At 45.7% G+C, this 26,910-nt stretch overlaps 2 protein-coding genes across 4 annotated transcripts in view; both read right to left on the minus strand.

Annotated features, from left to right (window-relative positions):
- Positions 1–18,653, minus strand: part of LOC100690710 (disks large homolog 4) — a 40,713-nt gene extending 22,060 nt beyond the window's left edge. Inside the window, exons 1-4 of one of the 3 annotated variants that reach the window (XM_025904224.1) lie at positions 18,477–18,653; positions 15,621–15,740; positions 13,222–13,292; positions 5,801–5,926 (exon numbers count right to left, since the gene is read on the minus strand). In XM_025904224.1, the coding sequence (XP_025760009.1) occupies positions 5,801–5,926; positions 13,222–13,292; positions 15,621–15,740; positions 18,477–18,495 (336 nt within the window). In that variant the 5' untranslated portion in view covers positions 18,496–18,653. Of the gene's footprint in view, positions 1–3,832; positions 4,224–5,800; positions 5,927–12,710; positions 12,959–13,221; positions 13,293–15,620; positions 15,741–18,476 lie in introns of those variants that run through there. The other 2 variants (XM_019355474.2, XM_019355475.2) reach the window with 2 other exon arrangements.
- LOC102082283 (alpha carbonic anhydrase 8) lies at positions 15,858–17,488 on the minus strand. The gene is made up of 2 exons (XM_005465970.4): positions 16,524–17,488; positions 15,858–16,285 (listed from the first exon to the last, which is right to left on the minus strand). Exons 1-2 carry the CDS (start codon positions 16,851–16,853, stop codon positions 16,256–16,258), a joined length of 360 nt encoding a protein of 119 aa, XP_005466027.1. The 5' UTR covers positions 16,854–17,488; the 3' UTR covers positions 15,858–16,255.
- Positions 18,654–26,910: the final 8,257 nt, after the last annotated feature.

Below are 26,910 nucleotides of genomic sequence, written 5' to 3' on the forward strand. Positions count from 1 at the left end.
GAGCTGAGAGCAGGCCCTCCAAAAACTCCAACAAACCTCCACACACCAGAAAAAACACCACAAACAATAAAGAGAGGAAGAGGGTGAGAGAGGAAGACTGACAGAGAGGTTTAATCTATGTGAATCAACTAAATCTCTTCCTCGTTACCCCTGACAGTGCTCTCTCTCTCTCTCTCTTACTGTGAGTCTATGTCTCTCGGCCTCACAGTGACTGTGCTGCTCTCAGAGTTTAGGACCATCTGAGGTTCTCACATCCATCACAGCTCTGTGAGTGAGCAGCTGTACAGTCCTCACAAGCTGAGCTGTTACTGATCTGGTATACACGCTGAAGATGAGGAGCCCTTCATCTTCATCACATCACATCCTTCAGACCTGCTTCATGTTCCTGAATGGATGAAGCTGAGCTGAGGAACACTGAAGGTCAGCCCCATCAGAGACATTAAACCTGCTGCTGGCCCTGTGCTGGCCCAGAACAGCTTCAGCTCTGGCCCCAGATGTCAGCCTAATGTGTACCTTAATCAAACCATGTAATAACAACATGTGCGGGAACATGCAACACAGTGCAAGAGTAACATCACAAACCTCTGCTCAGACAGTGAATGGACTGATTCTTATATAGTACTTTTGTAGCCTACCAGATTACTCAAAGCGCTCTATACAACATGCCACATTCACACACTTTCTCTAAACTGAGTGCTGCCTAACTACATTGATACACATTCACACTCTTGACTGTAGACTGGAGGAGCCAGGGATCGAGCCACTAACCTTTCGATCAGTAGGTGACCTGCTCTACCTCCTGAGCTACAGCCACCCAGTGGTAAACATGAGTAAACCATCACTAGGTTTTGGATAGTTTACAAACCTGTAAAACCTGCATTTGAAACGTTGGCTACCATAGCAGTATAGTACTGCAACATGGCACTTGGGTTTTCTAACTAAAATAGGAAAAAATAGGAGCATAAATAGTGCCATCATTGCCAGACCTGCCCCACATCTGGTTGACATACACTCTGCCATAACACCTGTCAGTCAGAAGTGCCAGCTTGATGCCGGATCCAGGGAAGACCTGTTTTCTATGAGCCTTGGCCACATAAACCAAACCACAATCAAACCATCTATGCCAGGACTGACCCATATCTGGATGACATACGTCTTATCATGCCAGCAGTGCCGGCTTGATACCAGATCCGGGCCAGACCTGCTTGCTATTTGGGTACTTCCTCCAAACCATCAACGTGTCTTTTAGACCCCATTCCTACAAAACTGCTCAAAGAAGTCCTGCCATTAATTAATGCTTCAATCTTAAATATGATCAACCTATCTCTAATAATCGGCTATGTACCACAGGCCTTCAAGGTGGCTGTAGTTAAACCTTTACTCAAAAAGCATCTCTAGACCCAGCTGTCTTAGCTAATTATAGGCCAATCTCCAACCTTCCTTTCATATCAAACATCCTTGAAAGAGTAGTTGTCAAACAGCTAACAGATCATCTGCAGAGGAATGGCTTATTTGAAGAGGTTCAGTCAGGTTTCAGAGCTCATCACAGCACAGAAACAGCTTTAGTGAAGGTTACAAATGATCTTCTTATGGCCTCTGACAGTGGACTCATCTCTGTGCTTGTCCTGCTAGACCTCAGTGCAGCGTTCGATACTGTTGACCATAATATCCTATTAGAGCGATTAGAACATGCTGTAGGTATTACAGGTACTGCACTGCAGTGGTTTGTATCATATCTATCTAATAGACTCCAATATGTTCATGTAAATCAAGTCCCTGCAAGTTTTAGATGTGTCCTTGATCCATCACAGCTGATTTAAATGGATAAATTACCTTCTCAACATGTCTTGAAGTTCTCCAGAGGCCTGGTAATGAACTAATCATGTGATTCAGGTGTGTTGACCCAGGGTGAGCCCTCGTGGACTGAGATTGGGGACCCCTGATGTAAATGGAGAGTCTTCTTCACTCACTAAGGTCAATTATGGTGTTCCACAGGGTTCAGTGCTAGGACCAATTCTATTTACATTATACATGCTTCCCTTAGGCAGCATCATTAGAAGACTTAGCATCATTTTCACTGCTATGTAGATGACATGCAGCTCTATCTGTCCATGAAGCCAGGTAACACACACCAATTAGTGAAACTGCATAAAATGCATTGCATGCACAATCAGAGAGAGCATATTTCTCCTGTTTTGGCTTCCCTTCATTGGCTTCCTGTTAAATCCAGAATTCAAAATCCTGCTCCTCACATACAAGGTCTTAAATAATCAGGCCCCATCTTATCTTAATGACCTCCCATCCATCCATTCGCTTCCGCTTATCCTTTTCAGGGTCGCGGGGGGCGCTGGAGCCTATCCCAGCTGTCATAGGGCGAGAGGCGGGGTACACCCTGGACAGGTCGCCAGTCTGTCGCAGGGCCAACACACAGGGACAGACAACCATTCACACCTAGTGACAATTTGGATTATCCAATTAACCTATCCCCACAAGCTGCATGTCTTTGGACGGTGGGAGGAAGCCGGAGTACCCGGAGGGAACCCACGCAAACACGGGGAGAACATGCAAACTCCACACAGAAAGACCTGATAGTGGAATTGAACTCAGGACTTTCTTGCTGTGCCGCAACAGTGCTAACCACCGTGCCACCGTGCTGCCTCTTAATGACCTTAATGACCTTGTAGTACCATATCACCCTATTAGAGCACTTCGCTCTCGCACTGCAGGCCTACTTGTTGTTCCTAGAGTATTTAAAAGTAGAATGGGAGGCAGAGCCTTCAGTTTTCAGGCCCCTCTTCTGTGGAACCAGCTTCCAGTTTGGATTCAGGAGACAGACACTATCTCTACTTTCAAGATTAGGCTTAAAATTTTCCTTTTTGCTAAAGCATATAGTTAGGGCTGGACCAGGTGACCCTGAATCCTCCCTTAGTTATGCTGCAATAGACGTAGGCTGCCGGGGATTCCCATGATGCATTGAGTTTTTCCTTTCCAGTCACCTTTCTCACTCACTATGTGTTAATAGACCTCTCTGCATTGATGGATTTTTTTTCAGTTTCTTTTTCTTTGTTTCTCAAAGGTTAAAATACAAATATTGATAAATTGTATTTTGTAGAATCTGCAGTCACTATGGGAACAGCAGGAGGAGAAACATCGACCAAGTTAGAGGCCTGAGTTTCACACACAGACCAGCAGGTTGTAATATGATAGAGCCTGTGGTCATGTGATCACACTTCAATGAGCTGTATTTAAACATTATAGTGATGAAACCAGGACAGCAGGCAAACACCACCGAGACGTCCTCTTGATTAAGCTACACACACACACACACACATTTAACACCTCGTTTAACTACAGATCTGATGACGATGGGAAATGGAGTTCACCCATGCAGCATGCAGCGGTTCCCACAGCTGGAGTCAGATGCACTCGGTCCCTCAAACGCATCGTGTTGCGTTCACAGTGCCGGTGAGCTCAGCAGAGGTGAGGACTTCAGGCCTCGGGGGCTTGATGATGGTGATGATGGTGATGGTGGTGACAGCTGGAGCGGTGTGAACCGTCGCCGTGATGTTCATCGGTATTTACCCATGTCATTTAAACAGGATCCAGCTGTGGTGATGTCACTGCGTCTGACATCTGGATGGATCCATGAACCTGAAACCTGCCCACAGCTATACATTTTACCCTCCACCTCTTCCTCCTGCTCACAGACGGCCATTACACTCACTCAAACTTCACCTCGGTTACCACACGATTGGCCTGGCCGGAGGCCCCGCCCCCTGCCCTGTGGAGCCAATGGCGTGCTAACGAGGGCTATAAAATGAAGGTGTCCTACCATCATCCTCTGCCTGTGCCTCTTGGCTTTCCGTACGTTGTTGATGAATCGTCGTCCCATCTTCTTGGCGTACCACACGGACACGAACATCACTTCCTGTCTCTCTCCTCAGCAAGCGGTTACATAAAGAGCGGCGGCGTAGAGACGGATGAATAATTAACCAAGAAGAAGGAGAAGGGAGGAAGGTCGAGATCAGCACAAACCCGTTAACACCGCGAGGCGTCGGATCCCGTTAACGGAGCGCAGAGACATGACCGACAGCTCACAGAGAGAGAGAGAGAGAGCATCCTGCTCCTGATGGAGAGAAATGAGACGGAGGGACGAGCGAGGAAAACTGAAGAGAGAGAGAGGCTGTTCATCACTCCTCCGCTCTCTCTCTCTCCTCGCTCAACCCTCCTCATGCTTCACTGCACACCTCTCTCTCTCTCTCTCTGTCTGTGTCTCTCTACCACCACCACCCCTCGCTCTCTGAAGGAATCCCCTCCCCTCTGTGATGTCACCATCGGCCGAGAGAGAGAGAGAGACAGAGAGAGATAAAAGATGAAGATGAAGAGGAGGAGGGGGGGGCATAGAGAAATTTGGAGGGGGGGGGTTAATTCAGCAAGCACACACACATACTCAGGCTAATACTGTTGCCATAGCAACACCACCCCCACATCCCCTTCTTCTCATCTCTCCCTTTTCTGCCATTCTTGCCGTTGCCATGGTGACGAGCGACAGAGAGAGAGAGAAGCAGAGCATCAGATTCAGAGTGGGCACGGGCGGCCCACACTGTGTGTGTGTGTGTGTGTCAGTAATTAAGCAAGGAGAGGTCCCTGTGGCTGTGGGCCTGACCCCCACCACCACCACCTTACTCTCTCTCTGTGAGTATTAATGATGGGAGTAAACGAGGGACGGGGGCTGACCTCACCTGCTGCCTGTGACATCACAGCGACCCCAGTGCACAGATCTGACCTGGGGTCAGCTCGTTGGGAACGTTTCTACAGCGAAGCTCTGAGACCTGAGGATGTGACAGGACCTTCCACAGACATCCTCACATCTCCTCACACCTCCACAAAGCTCCACAGAGCTCCTTGAGAGCCCTCCAACCTTTTGAAGGACCCTGGAGCCTCCCTGTGGTGAGCCCCTGCACTCTTTTTTCGAGCTTCCAAGGACCTTTAAGTTCAGACCCTCAAAACCTGATAAAACTGCTTAAATCCTGTTAAGCATCATCCAGCACGTCCTCTGACACACAAAGGTCCTCCTAAACATCTCTCATCAGTGATCCCAGGAGCCTAAAACCTTCAGCTCAAACCCCAGACATCACTGGAACATGTTCAGAGACCTGAAACTTGTTTCTGAGGACACGCAGATCCACCTGAAACACCTCAGAGCCCCCACAGAAACCTGCCCCCAACAAGCTCCTCCAGGACCTAAAACCTGGACAAGCACCTCTGAGCACAGTCACCCTGACCCCCTCCAGCCAACTCAAGGACCTTTCCAGGGATTCCAAACATGTGACATCAGGATGAGTCAGCTCCCTGTGACCCCGTCACTCTGCTGCTGATGGTGTTCTATTAATACACTTTTACTGAGCTACATCACAACGCCACACACCACACGCCTGCACAGTGACAGCTGCAGGAAGGCTGATGCTGCCCCCTGTTGGTCAGATGAACAACTGCATCCACACTCACACAAAACCAGAAACAACGAATTACATATTCATTTACATGAGTTATCATTTGTGTCATAACTGCTCTAAAATTAACTGCTGTAAAAATGTGCAGAGCAATTTATTTTAGCTCGTCAGAAAAACACCCGACTAATGAAAAAACTGACACAACTGATATTAGATGGTTAAAACACACTAAACACTGTGTGTGCGTGTGTGTGTGTGTGTGTGTGTGTGTGTGTGTGTGCGTGCGTGTGTGTGTGTGCATGTGTGTGTGTGTGTGTGTGTGTGTGCGTGCGTGTGTGTGTACGTACTGTGATTGCAGCGGGGTGTGTGTATCCGTCCAGGTGTGCGTGGCTCAGCTCAACGCTGCGTCCTTGGGTCATGTGACCGGGGCTGGGATCAACAGGTGGAGTCTCATCGTCTTGGTAACGGTACTTCTGCAGTGAAACAGATCGGGGTTAGCATTAGCTGTTAGCATGAGGACCCTGTCCCCACAGCTGAGACACTGTTCCTGTTCCTGGACCTCCTCAGGGAGCTCCGACACATCACCAGGACTCCCTGCAGTCCATCTGAGGAACAGGGAGGAATTCCAAACTCCAGGAGAACTCCTGAAACCTCCTCTAACCCTGCTCCAGTCTGCTCAGACCACTTAGCAAACACTTGGAGTCCCTCTGGAACCTCCTCAACAACCCCTGTAAGCCCACAGGGCTCCATCAGCCTCCACACGGAGCTCTGTGGGCTTCTGTGGATCATCCAGACCCCCTGAGGAGCCCTGACACCGTCCTCATAATCCTGTTAAACAGGTTTACCTATGCATCGATCACACAGGTCATCTGTCATAGATCGTTATGTTTGTGTTTATTAACTCTTTATTACCATGATGTCACCATCGATGAGGGGTTACATCACTGACTCATCCTCACATCAAACATCTATAATCCACAAAATAGTAATAACATTAATTATTTACAAGAGAACAGAAACACTGTCCACACACACACACACACACACACACACACACACACACAACACAATACAGTTTTATTTACACGTTTAAAACCAGCGGGAACACAAAGTGCTTCACAGTCAGGAATAAACAGATCACACTGAACAGTAAGTCACTAAAACAAAGTAAAATACAGAAACAACCAAGAGCATCTGTTAGCCAGTCAGAACAACCAGGCTGAATAGGTAAGGTCTCAAGTGTGCTTTAAAGGATTGACTGGAGTCAGAGGCACACACGCACTCACACACACTCACTTCTAACCTCCTCCAGATCACAGATCACAGTCTGGCATGGAAGGTCAGAGGAGAAGGAAAGGAAGGAAGGGAAGGAAGGGAGGAGTTTAAGGAGTGAAGGAAAGCATTCGGTAGAGAGAGAGAGCGAGGAAACGAGGTAGCTGTTGGGAAAGTAGAGAATGAGAGGCAGAGATGATGCGGTTGCCACAGTAACAAGAAGACCCTTGAGAGCCTCCGTTGCCTGGCAGCTGACATCACCAAGCGGAGGAGGAGGAGCCATGTTCGATTCATAAAGATGGAGACAGACACACGGAGCGGCGGCGCAGCATTTGTTACCTGCTCTTACCCATCAGCCTCGGCGGCGCCATGCTCACCTGTCTGTGTGTCTGTGGGTTTAACATCTCTGATCCTCACTGTGTGAAATGTGTGTGAAGCTCAAAGGACTCTAATTAAAGGCAGGAAGTGGTGACCCCTGACCTCAGGCGAGCTGACACGATGATGTGAGCGGCGATGATTTAACGTCTGGTTAAAGCTCTGACGAGCTGCTGTGTTTACACACCTGTGACTGACAGGTGACCCACGGGCCTGCAGGAGGCGCCACAACACACACAGATAAAGACTCAAAGCCAGCTGGAACACTTCAGACCGTCTACTGACAACTAAACAGGAAACAAACTGCATGGAGGTCATGTGACCACATTCACACCTGAAAATCACCAGACAGGTGCTAATAAAAGCAGCAGATCCTGATGGATCCTGATGACACACCTGTGTGACACTTTATAAGTGCAGGTGTAACTCCTGCACAGGTAAATGGAAGTGTAAGTACATGTGAGCAGTTTGTGATTTGGTGGTAATTGTGCTGACATTTCCCCGTCCTGTATGATGGGGTGGATTGATCTCCACTTTATGTCTTCATTTAATATTCAGTCATTAATGTGCTGGAAACATGTTCTATTATTCTTAAATGAACACAGATAAAGACGTCTCTGTCTGTGTAACAAGAACAAAACTACTGTCATAGTTTTCAGACGAATGTGACCTCATGATGATGGTGGAAACTTTTTATTTTCCTTTAACGTTACTGTGTTTTAAATCTGCAAAGGGAGGGAAAAGAACATCTTTCATGCACATGAACATAGTCAGTATAAAACACAGGGATATGAAAAGGCTGGATGAATCCACTCTGTAATAAACTACAGCGTACTCGTGATATAAGACGGGGGAATATGATCTGTTTCCTGTAAACATTTGTTTTACAGTCCCTACATTTACTTGGTTTCCTGTAGCAGACATTTAAGTATGTGTAGGTAAATATGATTCATTTCTAATAAAGCAGACTGAAACTGTTTACTAACAGGTGACTTACGCCCTTAGTCGTGTTATAGAGTAGAGCCAACAGCTGCACCTGCTGGACTACATCAGGGCTGTAACTGAAGAACCAGTGGTGAGCTACAGCTCCAGTAAAACCAGTGAAAAACACTTTATTTTGATGCTGCTCAGAGCTCTGCAGCTGTGTGGTCTCCAGTAAAAACTGCCTGACAGGATGAAACCTTTGCAGTGATCACTGTTTCTAAAAACAGACGGACCTGAGCCATCGTCAGTGCTTCAGAGGCAGAAGAGAACCTCATTAAACCACTGAGATGGTCACAAGCCGCTCAAACCTCGAGGATAATGTGTTTGTTAAACCGTGTTTCTGTGTTATGGACGTAGGTTTCAGCTCGCCACAATAAAGGTTCATCTTCAGTTTAATACCTCCATCATCCTGAAAGCCTGTATTTCCACGGTGTCCACGTCACTATGACATCATGAGGTCATGTGTCAGCAGCATGTTCCAGTAGTACCTAATCCAGGGCTCTTGACTAACTTGTTGCCATGGTTGCACTGGTGCGCCTAACTTTTTTTATTAGGTGCACCCAAATGTTTCAACCGCCGTGCCTAACACTTTACATGTTGACTTTTTAAAATGACCATCCATACAGACAATATTGATTTGTAAATGATTACCTAACAGTCTTGTCAACACAAAGTTCTTTATTTGGAGCACATTTCTACAAAAAAGATAAGTTACCGTATTTTTCGGATTTTAAGGCGCATTAAGCGAAACATATAGATAAGTCAGACTTTACTTGAAATCCGCTTCATAAGCATGTCTCTGAACTGGAGCCATTTTGGGCTCCTTGTACACACACAATACGGTAATATTGTGTTGAATCACAGTGCGTATCACTCCACGAGGCTCCAGACTACGCTAGCCGTAATGCTCCGACAATCTATGCAGCCGTGCAGCTTCATAGGTCACTAAAGTCGTACTAAAACATTTGTGACAGATTTTTGGGTGCCATGTACCACATGAAATCAGTTCGAGGTCAGTAAACACAACCAGAATTCATACATAAGGCGCACTTTTGAGAAAATTAAAGGATTTTAGGTGCGCCTTATAGTCCAAAAAATACGGTGCTGATGAAGTTCTTGTGCTTAAACTGCTTCACTGAGCTGAAATTAAAACTTAAAACATCTCAAGATATATTAAATAAAAACAAAATCTGAGTTAAAAATGCCTCGGAGGCTTCAAACTGAACATCTGAACATCTTACTTTTGCATGGGAACCTGAGAGGTCCCGCCCCTGACTATCTCTGATTGGTTTAGATCACGATATCGATGAAATGTGTATCTATTGTTGACCACACAGAGACTTTCAGAGGTGCAGAGACTCTTGTTTTTTTTTTTTCTCAAACGGCTGGTCAATTTTTTTTTGTCGCACCTTTGAGAAATTAGGTCTCATTTGTGACCAAATGGGTTGCACTCTAGAGCCATGACATACTCTGATAGTCAGTTCTTTTCCATTACAATCGAGTACCACCTAAACTGTGGGGGTTGTCTTTGTCTTTCATATCTGGGTTTCAAAAATGGCGGTTTTGATTTTTGTGACAGAGACACTCTCATCGAGTGATGCTGCAGTGGTATGCAATCTGTTGACGTCACATTTTCAGATCAACTCAGGTCACTTTGGAGCCCCGTCATAGCGGGCACTGAAAAGTACCTGGTACCAGGAGCTAAAAAGTACCTGGTACCAGGAACTACCACCTAATGGAAAACCCTGAAAACCATGGCGAACCTCTAGAGTAGGTGCTAATGAAAAAGAGTCTTTATTGTCTTAAAGACTGGAACCAGTTCAGCTCATGCAAACATACACGTGTAGAAGAACCAGCAAAGCATTTAACTCTTTAACGTGCTGCAGGAATCAGTCCGGTCTGAGCCAGTTCTCACATGATGTCACTGGACTGGATTGGTCCATTCAAACAAACTGCTGCCCAATGAGGAGTGAGCACAGCAAAAGACTGTTTGAATACACAAGACCTCAGTGTGTGTGTGTGTCCATTAGCAGCACTGATGCAGCTAAAGATAGACGAAGCTATTTCTGATCCAACACATCCATCTCTGTGAGCAGGAAATAGAAGAATATTCCAGCAGTGATGGAGGAGAGGAAACAGGAAGTATAAGAGAACACAGGGGGATAAATGTGCCTTTAAAATGATTAATACTCTTTAATAGGATGCCAACATTATAAACCAACAACGACTGTCAGGAGTTACTGCAGAGGACGAACACAAAGAACAGAGTGAGGAGGACAGCAAACATCAGCCCAGACCAAACACAGTGCAGCTACTCTTCATGGCCTCCTACAGGCCTCCATCCTTACGCACACTTTGCTCCATCTGTTGCTCCGAGAACACGAACGTTACTCACACTGATGAAACTCAGTTTGTGCTGCATGTTTGGGCTGACTCCCTCACAGATCTGTGTTACCCAGGATCATAAACCAGTCCACGCTGCTGGTCCTGAGTGTGTTCAGGCCCAGTCAGAAACACGTGTTCATATGTGACATGGTTTCCTCTCCAAGCTGCAGTCAAACATCGACAGAGATACAGGAAAGTTTTCTTCAAAGTAACCACAGCACTGATCTGTGCTCTATTTGTGTTTATGTGATACATAAAACACTTTTGAGCTTGTTCATAATGAAGTTACAGTACTGTGGGGCCCCTGTCCCTGATAACAACCATAATCTAACTCATTATTCAGACTGAGCTCAGACAGGAAACAGCTGAATGTTTCCACATCAGTGTGGATTCAGCGCACAAAGCCATCTGATTGGTCAGAGCTGTTTATCTGCATGCAAAACATCAGAAAATCGAACTTGCTCCAAAAAATAAATGCTGCAAATTCATCCTGGGACCTTATACAGTATCAGTGTGAACTGTTGAGAACAGGTGAGTTTCTCCACAGGTGAGTCTGGACAGTATTTGTCATGCATGAAAATATCACAGAGCTGGTGAGTGAAGAGCTGCTGACTGGATCAAATTTACACTCTTAGTCATTAAACTCACTGAGCTCTGTGACTCTGTCACTGACATCATTTCAAGCTTCTGTGATGAACAAAGTACATGATAATTACACTGTGGTACACTACAGAGTAATGACATGACTGAGATACACTGTAACACGACCGTCTCAGACTGTGTGATCCACCTGAACCTCCAATCACAGCTCTGATCCACACAGACTGAGACAAGATGTGTTCTCTGTGTTTCCACCACCTCATCTACATCTCTTCATATTTATGATATTTCTCCACTAACGGTCTTCCTTCCTCCACCTGACAGTATCCTCTCCACCATCGAGCAGCTCACCATCAGAAATAGGCCAGAAAATTTAAAATCATCCCACAGCTTTGTTGCATTCCTGCTGTTTCTCCTCTAACTGTTGCTGTTTGAGCTGAAATGCTCCTGACTGCTCCATCTGTCACACCTGTATGTCTCTCACACCTGCACATCTCTCACACCTGCACATCTGTCACACCTGCACGTCTGTCACACCTGCACATCTGTCACACCTGCACGTCTGTCACACCTGTACGTCTGTCACACCTGCACGTCTGTCACACCTGCACATCTGTCACACCTGTACGTCTGTCACACCTGCAGGTCTGTCACACCTGTACGTCTGTCACACCTGCACGTCTGTCACATCTGTACATCTGTCACACCTGCACGTCTGTCACACCTGCACATCTGTCACACCTGTACGTCTGTCACACCTGTACGTCTGTCACACCTGTACATCTGTCACACCTGCACGTCTGTCACACCTGCACGTCTGTCACACCTGTACGTCTCTCACACCTGCACGCTTGCACATCTGTCACACCTGCACGTCTGTCACACCTGTACGTCTGTCACACCTGCACATCTGTCACACCTGCACATCATTGGTGAATCATTGCATCATTTTGACATTAGGACCCTCCACAGACGTGACCTCGTCCTCACAGTCACAGTCGTCCCCACACGTGTGGTTACTGCACACCTCTGAGACCAAGTTTCCACGCTAATGATGTCACTCAGGTTCATCCTGTGATACAACAGGTGATCAGGCTGAACCGTCCCGTGGTACCAACAGTGTCTCTAACACTCGGTTCTTTCCTTCAGTTTCCTGTAACGAGCACGCCGCCGAGCGCCACAGGTCAGGGTGACAGTGCAGTTTAACACACGACCTGTTGCAGCCCGCCACCACGTCCTGAACCCAGCTTCAGTTTGGAGGGAAACATGACCGTCTCCGTGACAACAAGCACATGTGAGCCTCGACATGTGACGCGCCGATTCCACATGTGCTCAGCATCCAGCGCACGGCCCTCCTGCTCACAGCTGGCTGCGGCTAGCATCAGCTAACATACGTGCTAATGTGGCTATGCTAACACACACACACACACACACGGGGGCAGAAAGAGCGAGAGAGAGCGAGAGACAGTGGTGTTGAATGAAAACATGAAATCTGAACACACACAAACACACACACACACGAAAAACTGGCTTTGATGCTTCATGAGGACACACACGAGGACATGTATGTGTGTGTGTGTGTGTGTGTGTGTGTGTGTCTGTGTGTGTTGTGGCGGGTGCGTGCGGGCGGTCTGCTCTTACCTTGGTGGTGACAATGCAGAGGCAGTCCATATCCACACACACACACACACTCACACACACACATTTCCACACACACTCATACACTCATGCTCGCTCTCCCTCTCTCTCTCTCCTCGTTCTTCTGTCTATCCTCCCTCGCTCGCCCCTCTCTCAGCTCCTCTATCCTCCGTCTGACAGCACCGAGCGAGCGAGAGAGAGAGAAGGGGGCGAGCGAGCAGTGCAGGAGAGAGCAAGAGATGAAGATGAGGAAGACTGGGGTGTGTGTGTGTGTGTGTGTGTGTGTGTGTGCACCTTGAGTCACTCGACAGAAAGAAGACATGAAGAGAGAGAGAGGGTGAGAGACACAGAGGAAGAGTGAGGGGAGGGGGTGGTGGGGGTTGGGCTCCTGTTGCCATGGTGTTATGCAGCTGTTGCCCCGGCAATGCTGCTGCAGCTGTTGCTAAGTAACAGCAACGGGTGTTTCTATGTGGATTATAAGAGTGTGTGTGTGTGTGTGTGTGTGTGTTCGTACCTGTACAGGTGTGTGTGGTTGGTCCGTCGTCTGGTTCTCACACACCGTCAGCTCGTAAAACTCCTGGATGTCTGCGCACACACACACACACACACACACACACACACACACACACACACACACACACACACACATTAGTCTGAGTCAGATGAGGTGCAGTTCCTCTGGTGTCCAGCAGAGGCAGCAGTGAGTCAGTCCTCATGCTAAACATGTTTACAGCTGGATACACAGATGTTTTAGTCTCTGTGGATAATTTAAAGTTTGCATCATTAGGGGCGTGGCCTCTTTGACTGACAGGTGGATGTTGATCGTAGTGCTAGCTTCACCTGAACTGAACCTCTGTACCGAGTTTGTGCTGTTGGAGCCTTTTGGAGCTTTAATAACGTGAAAAAGTTGAAATCTTTGACTTATGGAGCCAAAGTCATGTAAATAACAGAGAGGGATCTGAATTCTGAGAAAAAAGATGGAAATGTTCAGATTTTAAAGTAAGACTATGAGAGAAAAAAACATGATGGACAAACAGGCTGTGATTGGCAGCGTTTCTTGGCTAGAATATTATAAACAAACAAACAGAAGAAGAAAATGGGCCCATGATCAGCCCTCCCTGTGCAGCAGCGCCCCCTGGTGTGCCGCCACACAGCGTGTTCTGACACTCTAAACTCAGATTAAACCTGAATGCACCATCATGAACCCCCGCCTGTCCCACAGTTAAAGGGTCTTTCTGCTCTGTTTCCATTAGTCTGGTCTGGTTAGTGTTCAGGCTGAGTTAGTGCAACCTCATAGAGCCAATCAGATCGCTCAGAGACCCTGCAGGCTCGCATAAAGTGAAACAGTCCTTTAAAAACGTCTCTGCCATTAAACCATCACAGAAACGTCTTCCTCTGAACCTTCATCACAACTGCTGCATGAACAGGTGAGCTCTCACCTGCAGCAGCCAATCAGAGCACAGAGTCCTGTGGTGACTCAGTAAACCCCGACCATCTCAGCCAATCACTGCACTGCCTCAGCCTGTGATGTCACTCCACTAAGACCAGATTAACACAGGCTGAGCAGGTAGTTCTCTGTAAGAGTAATCTATTACTCTGAAGGAGTAATCTGTTACTGCAGTGTGTGAGAACACCACCAGTGTATGAATGGATACAGCTGTGAATGACTTCATGTTTTTATTATTATTGATGGAAACGTTACAAACACCACAGACTTACAGTCTGATGAAAACAGCATCATAACTGTGATTTTAAATAATCACATTAATCATTAATTATGAAGTTAAAAGAACAAGTGCTTAAAACAGGATTTCATGATCAAACAACTAAAAACCTCAAATCACAATATTCTACAAAAATATTTAGAAAAGATCAGAAAAAATCTCGTTCACTTGACTGAGAAACATTAAAACTCTCACAATTATAACAAATAAATAAATAAATGGTCCAAAAACTAGTGAGAAATTCAAAGAACATATTTCTGGGAAAACATCCAAAATATGAATTAAGCATCAGGAAAAATCTGATTAAAACGTTTTTATTATAACTGAAAAATATGGATGAAAGAGTCAAATTTAAAGTGAATTATAAACTGTTTCTAAATGTTCTACAAATATTATAAATGATAAATATAACGAAAACACACATCTGTGACTCAGTATAGGAGAATAAGCTCGTTTTGTTGACGTTATGTTTCTAAGAATAAAATTACAGAAAACTGCACAAAAATAATTATTTCTGAAAAATCCAAACGCCTGAAACACGCTCTGAAAGTTTTCTAAAAAGGTGAATAATTACATTTTATTGTGAGGAAACAAACCTCAAATATTCATATTTAGTGAGAGAACAGCTCGTTACAGTCATCTAAAGTAATAACTAAATAATAATCATTTTAAAAGAAGTTAAATATGTCTGAAATTATAAACTGTCAGGAAACAAGAGTATTAAAATGTTCTCAAAATAACCCGAGTGTTAAACTGAGACACACTGAGAGTCACACCTGTGACATCTGTGTGTGTGTTACTGTGTGTGTGTGTGCGTGTGTTCCTGTCTAGCTATCTTTGTGAGGACCAAAATCTGCATCCTACTCTACTTGTGAGAACCAACAGTCACTTGTGAGGAGACACACACAACGGTCCTCGCAAGTTTGAAGACATTTAAAGGCTTTTTGAGGCTCAAAATGTGGTTTTAGTGTCAAGGTTACAATTAGGTTATGGTCAGGTTTAGGGTTAGACATTCATTTTTAAGGGTTAGGGGCTAGGGAAAGCATCATGTCAATGAAGGTCCTCACTAAGATAGCTGAACGAGAACGACTGTGTGTATTACTGTGTGTGTGTGTGTGTGTGTGTGTGTGTGTGTGTTCGTGTGTGTGTGTGTGTGTGTGTGTGTGTGTGTGTGTGTGTGTGTTGTTACCCAGCAGAGCCTGGAACAGGTCACTCTGGAAGATGTTGAGCAGCTTCTCTGCTCGACCTTTGACCCCGTCAGTGGCTCCAGCCTGACAGGCCTCCATCACCTGCAGAGCGCGCTCAGTATCTGAGGAGACACCACAGCACACGCTTTACTGGACTCTACTGGACTCTACTGGACTCTACTGTGGTACAAACCCTGTTCAGAGTCATGTAAGCAGTAGGTGACACAGTGAGCTGTCAGGACTGTCCATCATGGTCATGTATCACATACATCATGTCTGTGTCTCTGGGAGCAGCTGAGCTGTGGACTCCAGCAGACACACCTGTGTGTGTGTTACTGTGTCTGTACAGGTCACAGAGGTCACAGAGGTCATGTTAGGCTTCCTTCCTTTTTTCCAGTAAAGGTAACTGAGACCCCACAGCCTGGTCACACTTTGAAGGTGTAAAGAAGCTCAAAGACGTCTCCAGGAAACATGTGGAAGAGCACTTTAACAGTCGGGATACCAGGGGCACATGAGGAGCCCCGCCCCCACACTGCACACCTGTGTATCCCAGTGCAGACACACAGACGTGTTTCACATGCTGTGCTGTGACAGTAATGAAGTGCTTTCACAGGTCGGACCTCTCACACTACCAGCATCAACAACAGCTGTGTGACATCTGGAAGCACTGAGTACAGATGAAGTGTGAAAGAAAATCCAAAAAAGGATAAAAACATATTTAAAAACAGGTCAGATGGAAATGAATGAAATCCTCGTTATTATTAATCAAACTGTCTGAATAAATCGTTACATTTCCAGGAAACATCACTAAAGAGAAACTTAAGGATGGTAAATAAAACAGAACAATATTAATGTGTTTGCTGTAATAACAAAGCTCTGCCCAGAGGTCAGCTCTCACAGCTCACCATGGAAGGGACCTGAACATGAACCAATACTGCTACATCCATCAGCTCCATCACCTCGTGGGGCTGTGGTGCTGTCCTGCTGGCCATTGCTGTTGGTGTTGGGGGGTGTGTGGGTTCCCTTGGGGTGGGTTTCTTGTGCGGTTTGGCGTGGGGGCTGTGGTCCTGACCTGGATGGGGCTTTTGTGGATCTTGGGTGGTGTTCCCTTGGTTACCGGCCTGGCAGCCTGCCCCTGGGTTCTTGGGGTGCTCCACCTCAGGGCTGGGGTTCTGGCTGGGCCTGGGGGGCTTGGGTCCTGGTTGATGCGTCGCTGAGGTTGTGGGTGGGTGCATCCTGGCGCAGGGGCCTTTGGTGCATTGGTGGAACTGGGGGCCTCTTCAGCTGGTGGGGAGGTTGTTACCATCCTTTGCAGGGCGTCTCTGCTCTTGAGGAGTCCAGTCTGCAGGTGGGGGAGGGATCTAGCAGAGGTGGAGGAGGAGCTCAACCTGGGTGTCTTGTTTCTTATGTAGTCTGGGAGTTGAGTGAAGTTTGGGGCGGGTATAGTTTTTCCTCTGTGGTGAGGTCAGGTGGACCTCTGTGGAAGGGGCGGCCCCTCCAGGAAGTACTGTCCCACCCCCCAATCCTTTCCTCCCCATCCCCATCTGTCTCCCTCCTCCCGCTCCATCACACCCCCACACATGCAGGGCCTCGGGGTACAGGTGTGTCACTGAGGTGCAGGGAGGCATTCCCCCTCTGGGTCTGGAGGAGGGACGGCCACACCTGCCTGATCCATGAAGCTCAGATCAGCTGTGTCTGCTCTGTGTGAACATCTGTCCACATGTGCGGAGTCGGGGTAGGTGTTGTTCCTGCTGTGTCCCTCACAGATGAAGCAGCTGTTGGAGTCTCTCTCACACCGACCTGCAGCAGTGACACTTCCAGGACAAGCCTCCAGCTCCAGGACCTGATCCCCGAGTGTCTGTCACAGGAAAGGAGGAACTCTACATCTGACTGACTACCAAAATAAAAGGTTAGAGTCAGGTGGAGCTCCCTGTGTCCTCCACACTGTCTGAGACGACTGTGAGGTCATCATGAGACACACCCACCTCCATCAGCTGTGCACAATGCAGGTCCACTAAGACTTACAGAAGACCCACCCACTCACTCAGTCATGTGTGGACCCCATCAGCATCAAACCTGAGAGAACCTCAGATGGAGGAGGGGTGGAGTCAGAAACCAGCTGTAGCTGCTCCACCCACTGTGCAGGAGCAGACCTCCTCCATCTGTGATAAGCTAACCCGACTGACCTCTGTATGAGCAGATCATGTGACAGCAGGCCTGCCTCTCACCTGTGAGCCCGTCACCTGTTCATGCAGACTGAGATTTAAACGTGTGTTAGAGTCCGTCGGGTCATGAGGACAGCAGACCTCCCTCTGCCTCCTCTGAGGGGTTTACAAACCGTAACCCAGAGTGATGACCCGCCTCCTCCCAGCAGGACACACCTGAGACTCTCCTCCAACAGGTGGTGTCCTCAGCCTCCTCAGAGCTCCATCCCTGAGGAACCATGAAACCTGCTTTGGCCCTGAGCTCTGATCAGCTGGTCCGTCCGTCCGTCAGCCTTAAATAAAGTTTCACTTTGAATCCAGCAGCTCGTGTCAGGAGCTCAGGTCACATGACGCTCAGGCTTCCTGTATGACCCACTCTGAGGTCAGACCAGGAAAACCAGTCAAAACAAGATGAACCCCAGTGTAACCATGGTGACCGACAGAGGTCAAAGGTCACGCAGACAGTAGATTTTTATATATACACCAGTGAGGAGAACAGGAAGTGAAAGACAAGAAGAAGTAGAAGAAGAAGAGGCTGAGGACGAACCACAGGAGTGAACAGACACACACACACACCTAAAACAAAACAAACAAACAAACAAACAAACAAACAAACAAACAAACAGAACGCTGATGTGGGAAAAAGCGTCTCACCTTCTCTCTTCAGCGGCATGTCGTCTCTCTGATCCTCACTAATCCTCTTTGGGGATTTTACTCTCGCAGTGCACTCTGGGTAACAGAGTCCTAATCCCTCCTTACTGAGGCCCCGCCCATCTCCAGTTCACGGGACTGGACGATGCTGTTGGTCTCAGTGAGAGTCACCGTGGTTTAAACTGAGCTGATGAAGGAAAACATTTAAATAAATGTAATTAAGTGTTGAGGCGTGTGGGTCAAACTCAGAGTCCATGACAGAGACAGACGCATCACTGAGGCATCGATCCTTCAGCTGAGAAAACAACACTAACACACACGACTGAGATCAGATTTATGTGACAGACCAGAGTAAATATTAAAGATGAAGTCAAAACTGATAAAAGCAAAAACAAGTCTCAGATTATGGGTCAGGTGACATTTTGAATTCTTTGAGGTGTGAATATAAATGATCATTAAGTGTCACATCTGTTATCACACGTTCTGAAAATAAGAATTATGTTATTATTGCTGAGCTCAGAGCTGCTTTACACTGACAAATAAAATCAAATAAATAAAGTCTTTATTTTTATTTGAAGGGTTCAAATGAAGCAGGTTGTTTCAGCATGTCAGTCTAACAGACTGAAGTGTGTTAAACAGAGTAGCCTTGTTACTCTGTAACTGTAGCAGTTAATTAAAAGAGCAAAATAATGAATTTCCTCAATCATTGATGCACTTTATGAATAGCTGGAGCCGCCTGGTGGACAAATACTGCAACTGCAAGGTTCAGGTTCCTGCACAGCACATGCCTCAGCAGATACCTTCTTTATCAGCCTTATCTCTTGCTTTCACGTGGCAAGTCTTTCTTCTGTATTCATTGAGAGACTTGAATGCTCATCCCCCAAAAATTAATTAATTTAAAAAATATGTTAGTTTCTGTATGTTTATTAGTGAAAACATTCTCACAGTGGTAATTGTATTTTCTTATAAGCAGTACTAGCATGTACCCTGAAAGTTACAGGCATTTTGGTGCAGTAACAGTAACTTTATTCACTGGATTTGACCAAGGGCTACTGGCAGAATCCCTTGTCTGCAGAGTCTAAGGGAAAAACTTACCTTCTTGCAGTTGACTATCACTCTGGATTCGTTGAATAGAACAAAATCAAACGATGTCATTACCCACCTGAAACCTTTCTTTGCCTGTCATGGCATCCCAGAGGTCCTCATGTCTGATAATGGGCCACAGTATTCAGGTTGAACCTTTGCAGCAGCGTACGGCTTTAAACACAAGCAGCCCCAAGTTTCCATAAAGTAGACACGGCAAACTTCAACAGGCGCCACCGCCCAAAACCTTTATGCAGCCTGTCCCCAGGAGAGCAAGTTTGGGTGACTGATGTCAACACTGCAGGCACTGTTATCCAAAATCAGTCTACACCCCGATCATACACAGTGGAGCTACCACAAGGGACTGTGAGGCGTAATCGCGTGCATTTGATTCCTTTAAGTTCACCAGTGCAGGAACCTGCTAATGCGCCTGTGTTGCAGAAACCACAAACACCCAGTGTGATCCCTGCTACACCTGTTAACACTGATGTTGTCAGAACCAAGTCAGGGAGGGCAACAGTTAAACCTACAAAGTTAGATCTGTAAGAGGAAAAAGGTTGTTGTTATATAACTGTGTTTTAATGGTTTTGTAGAGTGAAATGAATCAAAAAGAGTCGTCAAAAGAAGAAGAAGGGAGGGAAATAAAAACAAAAGGTTAAAAATGTGATGCAGTTTGTTTGACAGATGTTTGTGTGTGGCTTTGAAAAAGAAGAAAAATCAAAATTCACTCGAAAGTTCTGTCCTGAGACAAGAAATATTCAGTTTTTGTTTGAAAGGGGAGATGTGGTGTATTCATAACTGGCCCCGGTACATTTGTTGTATGTGTTTATTGTTCGATTGTGTAATTACGTGTTACGCACTGGCAATGCATGCCGGGAGGCGGTAATACAGTGAGTCAAGAGTTGGTCCAAAAGTTGATTCTGTTTTCCCCAGTCTGATAAACAGTGCTGTTTATAAGGTTGTAAACCTGCAGTCAGCTGAGACTGAAGAAGTCACCTGGATGAGTGACCAAACGTTTCTCCCATTGAAAACGTCCAGATGAACAGATTCAACTTTTGGAGAGTCACCAGTTAATCTGCGACACCAGTTAAACTGGAACACCGGTCCGTTTGCTGGAAATGAGGGAGGAGCCGTGAAAGTGAAAGGGTTGAGCCTCCGTTCAGAGCAGCAGGAGGAGGAAGGTGGAGCTGAGGCAGGTGAGTGTTAACATGAATATGTTTCTTATGACATAAAATAATTCCACGCTGTTCGTGTCTGTGGGTGAAACGTGAGGCCGGTGTTCCAGATCAACAAGTGTCACAGGTCGATCTGTAGGCTGTGGCACTCGGCCAGAGGTGGCGCTGGTTGACTCGAGTCCATGTTAGTGCACAAAGTAAACTGCACGCTTTAGTTGTGAAGCATAAACGCTGAAACCGGAGAAATAAAACGTGCGAGGGGAACGATAACGACGGCAAGAGTCCCCCGATCGTTTACTCTTCCTGTCCTGTGAACAACACCGGCGTGGTGTTAATTGTTTGCCGTTTTCGCGATCGCGTCGCGCGTGAGGATATCACCAGGTAAACTCGCGACATTCTAAACATTTTGTTGTTCAACAGCATCAAGACTGACGGCGTGTGTTTGAGATAACCTCACAAGTGTCACAGATGACACATTTGGCGGTTTTTTGCTGGTTTGTCGGTAGCAGCTCCTGAAACGCAAGACTGCCACACATCTGTTCGACCAACGCCAGTTGATCTAAACGCCAGTTGATCTGGAACACCGGTCCTCCTCTGAGCGCTGGTTTCCTGTAAATACAAAGCGGAAGTGAGTTTAGCGGAGCCTCCGTGAGAGAGCAGGAGGAGAGTGAAGCTGTGCTGAGGCAGGTGAGTGTAACACCGACATTACTGTGTGTCTGTGGCGGGAACAACAGGCTCCGTCAGCGGAGGCAACAATTAAAGACTTAAATTATCAAAGTAAAGAACTTGGTGTCGTAAGAGGCCGCGCGCCCTTATCAGGGGATTTGTAAAACCTAAAATGGCGACAGCGGAAAAGTCGCGGGCCGTTTCTTAATATGCGTACTTGTGTGTACTTGTGTTCTCGTGGATTCAAGTACACGCGTGAAACGTCATCAGTCACAGACCAAATACTGCTCCGATTCAAAGTCCGCATCAGGCCACGCACGCTAAAAGAGTCCGTCAGTGGAGTTCAGGCTGACTTTGTTACACGGTGACGCCACTTCCTGTTGTCAGTCCCGTGACCGTCGTGACCGAGCTTTCTGTTGCTCTGATATCTGATATTGATTATAAACAGGCAGAAACATCAGGTCTGATCTGAAAATCTCTTCATAAAAAACTGTTTTTAAGTAAACAAAGTTCGTGTGAGGCCGCACGCTCATTGGATAACGACCTGTCAATATCAAGTTTTGAGCCAATGAGCGTGTGGAGTCTAATTAAGCCCCGCCCCCATCATGACTTTTTTTTTTTAAACTAAAATGGCGACAGAGGAAAACTAATCTGTCACTGATCCAGGAAGTAGTTTACAGAGCAGAGGCTGGACTCAGTTTGTATTACTTTCATACATCATTTATTCAACAGGTTATAAATAAGGTAGAACAGGACTCTCACTGACATTCAAATATGTTTAGAGACAAACTGCACATTATAACAATAATGTTTTTAAAGAGAGTTCAAGTCATGAAAAAGTTTTGATTGTTATGTAGAACACAGAAGGTACAACAACACAGTCATAGATACAGTTGTAAATCAGGCCATTTCTGTACTTTATATATATATATATATATATGTAGCACACACACACAGACACGCGCACACACACACACACACACACACAGACACACACACACACACACAGACATATCAGCAGCCACTTTCAATCATGACACTAGAAAAGTTTCACTTGTTCCACTGACAGAGTTTCTCACTTATTACCATCAGAAACTTCTTGCATTAAGTAAGAGATCAGCCGATGGAGTCACTGTCTTCAAACAGGTTCATATATCTCAGTGAAACGTTACGAGGTTCTTCCACTGCTGGTGTTCAGGTTCTTCTTGGAGACAGTGGAGGAAACATGTGGTCTTACAGGCTTAACGTGACACAGTCTGTCAGCAGACGGTGTGTCTCAGGATCAGAGTTTACCAGAGAGAGAGGCCTTTGGTTTAATGAGGTCACTTCCTGCAGTGACCCTCAGCTTCTCTCCAGAGGAGCTGTAACATGTGACTCCTCACCGTGATGATGATCCCAGTCTGAGCTCCTTCATCAACCTGATCATGTAGCTGTGACAACATTTGTCTAAAGAGCACAAAGAGCTGATAAACACAGTAGGAAACTGTGCACGCTGGCAGCTTACCAACCTGTGATTGGTCCTCCTGATGACCAGCAGGGTCATGTGACTGTTTTGCCTCAAGTTTCTCCCACTGTGTTTGTTGACCTGTCACCCACTGCCACGCTGGTTAATGTGACCGTACGTGATCACTGCTGTGTGTGTGTGCGTGCGTGTGTGTGTGTGTGTGTGTGCGTGTCTGTGTGTGTTTGCTGTGCGTGTGCGTGCGTGTGTGTGTGTGGTTCAAACCTTGTGAATAATGTGATGGTGTTTTGTAAAGACTCTGAGCCTGTAAAATGACTGTTTAGGGCCAAAGCTCCAACATTACAGTCGGTGTGATGCTTCCACTACAACAGCACCTCTGAGTGTGTGTGTTTACCTCTCAGACTACCAACCTGACATCAAGCTGATGGAGGAAGAGGACGGAGCAGCAGCTGCAGCATCCAGCTGTGTGTGTGTGAGGAGTGACTGGTTTACACAAACACCTCCACATTACAGTCATGGACCTGCAGCATTAAAGTAAGAGCACGACTGACTTTATTAGTCACTTAAACATGACAGAATCACTGATCTGTGATTGGCTCAAACTGTTTGATCTGAGTTTGGCTTCTTGTTGTTTTCTTGCTGAGATCAGTTGAAGTGAAGTCAGTGCAGCAGAATCAGAAGAGCTGAGAACAAACTGACTTCATTCACATCACAGACAGAAATACTGGCTGATGATTGGCTGACCTGTCAGCGTTATCAGGCAGCCACAGTATCACAGAGTGATCAGCTGATCACATGGCTGTCAGAGAGAACTGATCCTGATGTTTGTGTTTGCAGGGGTCAGAGGTCACAGTCCCCAGTGTCCAGCTGTGTGTCTATGAGGAGTGACATGTCCAAAGGAAAACCTCCAAACTTCAGTCATGAACCTGCACCAACAATGTTCTTCAGTCATGGAGCTCAGCTGACCATGTAAGAGAGCTGCTGACTCACAGAGTTCAAAGGTTGTTTGCATTTGGGAGCCAATTCAGCTCACCTGGTTGAGCAGGTGACCATATGTCACAGGTTTGATTCCAACCATGTGTGTCCTCCCTCACTGTCTCTGTCCTCTGTCCTGTCTGAAAGGTCCTCGCTGTCCTCTCAGACAAAGGAGGATGTTTAAAAGTCTGAACTCAGACCAGAACATTTTGCTCAGTTTCTTGCTTTTATTTAAAAAGTGTTTTTTCCCAAACAAATCTTCGATCAGTCCACAGTCACAGTTATGTTCTTCTACAGTAATGTTAGAGTGTCTTATGAAGCCACATTTTTGTGTAAGTCTACATTTTTTACCTTTGTGCAGCAGGACAATGTGGGACAACATTCATATCTCAGTATTCTTTTAAAGACATGAAGTAAGAACAAAAAGAGAGTTCATAGTCCAAGCTGTGTGCCAGCTCTCACACAGGCACTTTTATTAACATACAGCACAGATGTACATGAAGAAAGACTAATGCTCCATGAATGAAATAAAACAATGTTGTTTTTGTACAAAACAAAGAGCTCACAACTGTGCAGTCAAACTGTAAACTAACAGACGCTGAGCGTAATAACAAAGAGACAGATTTAGCAGCTGCTCTGTTACCAAGTTCTACTGTGTGACTGACAGCCTGTAGTTTGTAACCGTGTCTCTTACAGGTGCCATTTATGGTCCTTATACACACACGATAATATTACGTTGAAGCACAGTACGTATAATCCATCAAGTGGTGCAGCTTCATAGCTTAGCAAAGTCATACTGAAACATTTCTGACAGATTGCTGAGCGCCGTGTAGGGCTGTGCGATATGACCAAAATCTCATATCCCAATATTAAGACATCTATCGTCCGATAACGATATAAATCACAAAAATGTAACATTTTCTGTAAATTCTGTGAAGTGTTTCCAGCTGGGCGTCGCGTACCTGGAGTCCAGTGTTTTAACCGATGCATGAAGCGATACATTTTTAGACATAAGTTGTAACGGCCGCCGTTTTCTTTGTGAGTATTTATTACACGGCGTGCTGCGGGGAAAAGCCTGTTCTAATGTTTGAGTCTAAGGTTTATTTTTTAGCACCTGACGGCTCTTTTTTGCTTCTCATCCGTAAATACTCTGAATCTTTCACGTGATTCAGTTTATTTTGAAAAGTCTCAACAGGATCTTGAGCTTTATTGTGAAAGGTTTATGTGGAAAATAAACAAGCGGACACGCGATGGTGTTACCGTTGTTGTTGCTAACGACAACGCATAAAAAACAAGCGCTTGTCCGTCTGTAGTGTGGTTATATTAAATATAAGAGAGAGAGAGAACTTTAAGAAATTAATATAGCCACTACAGTGACCATCAAAATAATGAAAAATATTGCCGTAAACAGTTTATTTTGCGACACCACGAAACAAACGATAGCGTAAAATGAAACGATAGAAGTTTTTCTATCGTCATCCGATATATATCGTTATATCGAACAGCCCTAGCGCCGTGTTCCACATAAAATCGGTTTGAGGTCAGTAAACACAACCAGAAATCATACATAAGGCGCGCTGTCGATTTTTGAGAAATGAAAGGATTTCAAGAGCACTTTATAGTGTGTAAAATGCTGTATATGAGTTTGTAAGGTGGTTTGTTTGGGCAGGAGGCTGGGAGACTTCACAGTCTGGGACACAGCCACAGTTTCACACACTCTTCATTCTGTCATTCATGGCGCTGTTGTAAATGGTTGGAGTATTGCTCCAACCTTTAGTCGGGACACTTTCCCAACTTTCTCTACAGAACACATTATTCTGCTGCTCAGCTGACACTTTGAATCTGAACCATCTCCAAACAATAGTAGTAATAATAATAATAATAATAATGATGATCTCCAGATGTTTTCTTTTTGCCGACCAGCTGCTCTTTGATAGCTGCCGTGTCCGTCTCATGCTGCCTGCAGGTGAAGCGATGGGGGAGGAGGGGGAGTTGTGTTCAGTGAAGGAGAGAGACAGAGTAACGCAGCATAGAGAAAGTGGACAAAAGAGGCAAACTAGCAGCTCCACAAGTATAATTATAACATAACACAGACTGTATACATATAAACCATATTGTCACATCTCATATAAAATATATCGTGTATTTAAAAACTCGATCTTTGGCCCAGTCGTACTGTGCAGCAGCTGTGGCTTTCATGATATCATTTATCAGGGATTGATGTGATATGGATGTAACATGTTTGTGTTTGCAGAGGTCAGAGGTCACAGTCTCCAGTATCCAGCTGTGTGTCTGTGAGGAGTGACGTGTCCAAAGGAAAACCTCCAGATTTCAGTCTTGAACCTGCAGCAACAATGTAAGAGACTCATTTATGGTTGTGTTTTTAAGTCTGAGACCACTTTACAATCTCTGTATTTATACAATAATGTGATTTAAATCTTTATCAAATGTTCACAGAAATCCTAAAAGTAGAGAAAGAGAAGGAGAAACCAAGTGAGAGAAGAATATTAGGCTTGTTTTCAAATAAATGATCCAGAATAAAACCTACTGTTACATTTATATTTGAGAACATGTCTGTGTGTGACCAAAGGAGGATACTCAGGTGCTACGTCCTGGTCCAGGGGGACAGGAGCACAACATGAGGGTTAAAAGGAAGCTGACTCTCGTGCGCCTGACTGTGTTTTTAGGCAAAGTTAGGCGCACCCAAATGTTTCAACCGCATCACTTAACACTACAGTTTTACATGTGCACATTTTCTTTTAAATTGCTGTCCATACAGACAACATTCACTGACAGTCTTGTCAACACAAAGTTCTTTGGAGTTTGCTGCTGCCTGCAGCTGAAAGGCAGGAGAGGGGACACTTGGGCATTTATCGCAGCATGTGTCGATTTGATTCAGTTTTGCCTCAGACAGTCAGAAATATTATCATTCTGATCATTTATCAGTGCTGTGAGACTTTCATCAGAGGCGTGAGCATCACAGCAGATGTGTCAAAGAGGAGAAACACATTCATGACGATGTTCATCAAATGTGAAGCGTAGTTTGGATCTTCTTCTGCTGCTGGTTCAGTGCATT

Source organism: Oreochromis niloticus, unplaced genomic scaffold (genome assembly GCF_001858045.2).
Source record: "Oreochromis niloticus isolate F11D_XX unplaced genomic scaffold, O_niloticus_UMD_NMBU tig00000402_pilon, whole genome shotgun sequence".
Classification (NCBI taxonomy): domain Eukaryota; kingdom Metazoa; phylum Chordata; class Actinopteri; order Cichliformes; family Cichlidae; genus Oreochromis; species Oreochromis niloticus.

Excerpts from the sequence above, each read along its gene's own strand:
- LOC102082283 (XM_005465970.4), bottom strand. The coding sequence starts at position 16,853 with ATGCACCCACCCACAACCTCAGCGACGCATCAACCAGGACCCAAGCCC. Across the intron at positions 16,286-16,523 it reads ATGTTCAGGTCCCTTCCATG|TGCTTCCAGATGTCACACAG; the intron begins GTGAGCTGTGAG and ends ATCTGTACTCAG.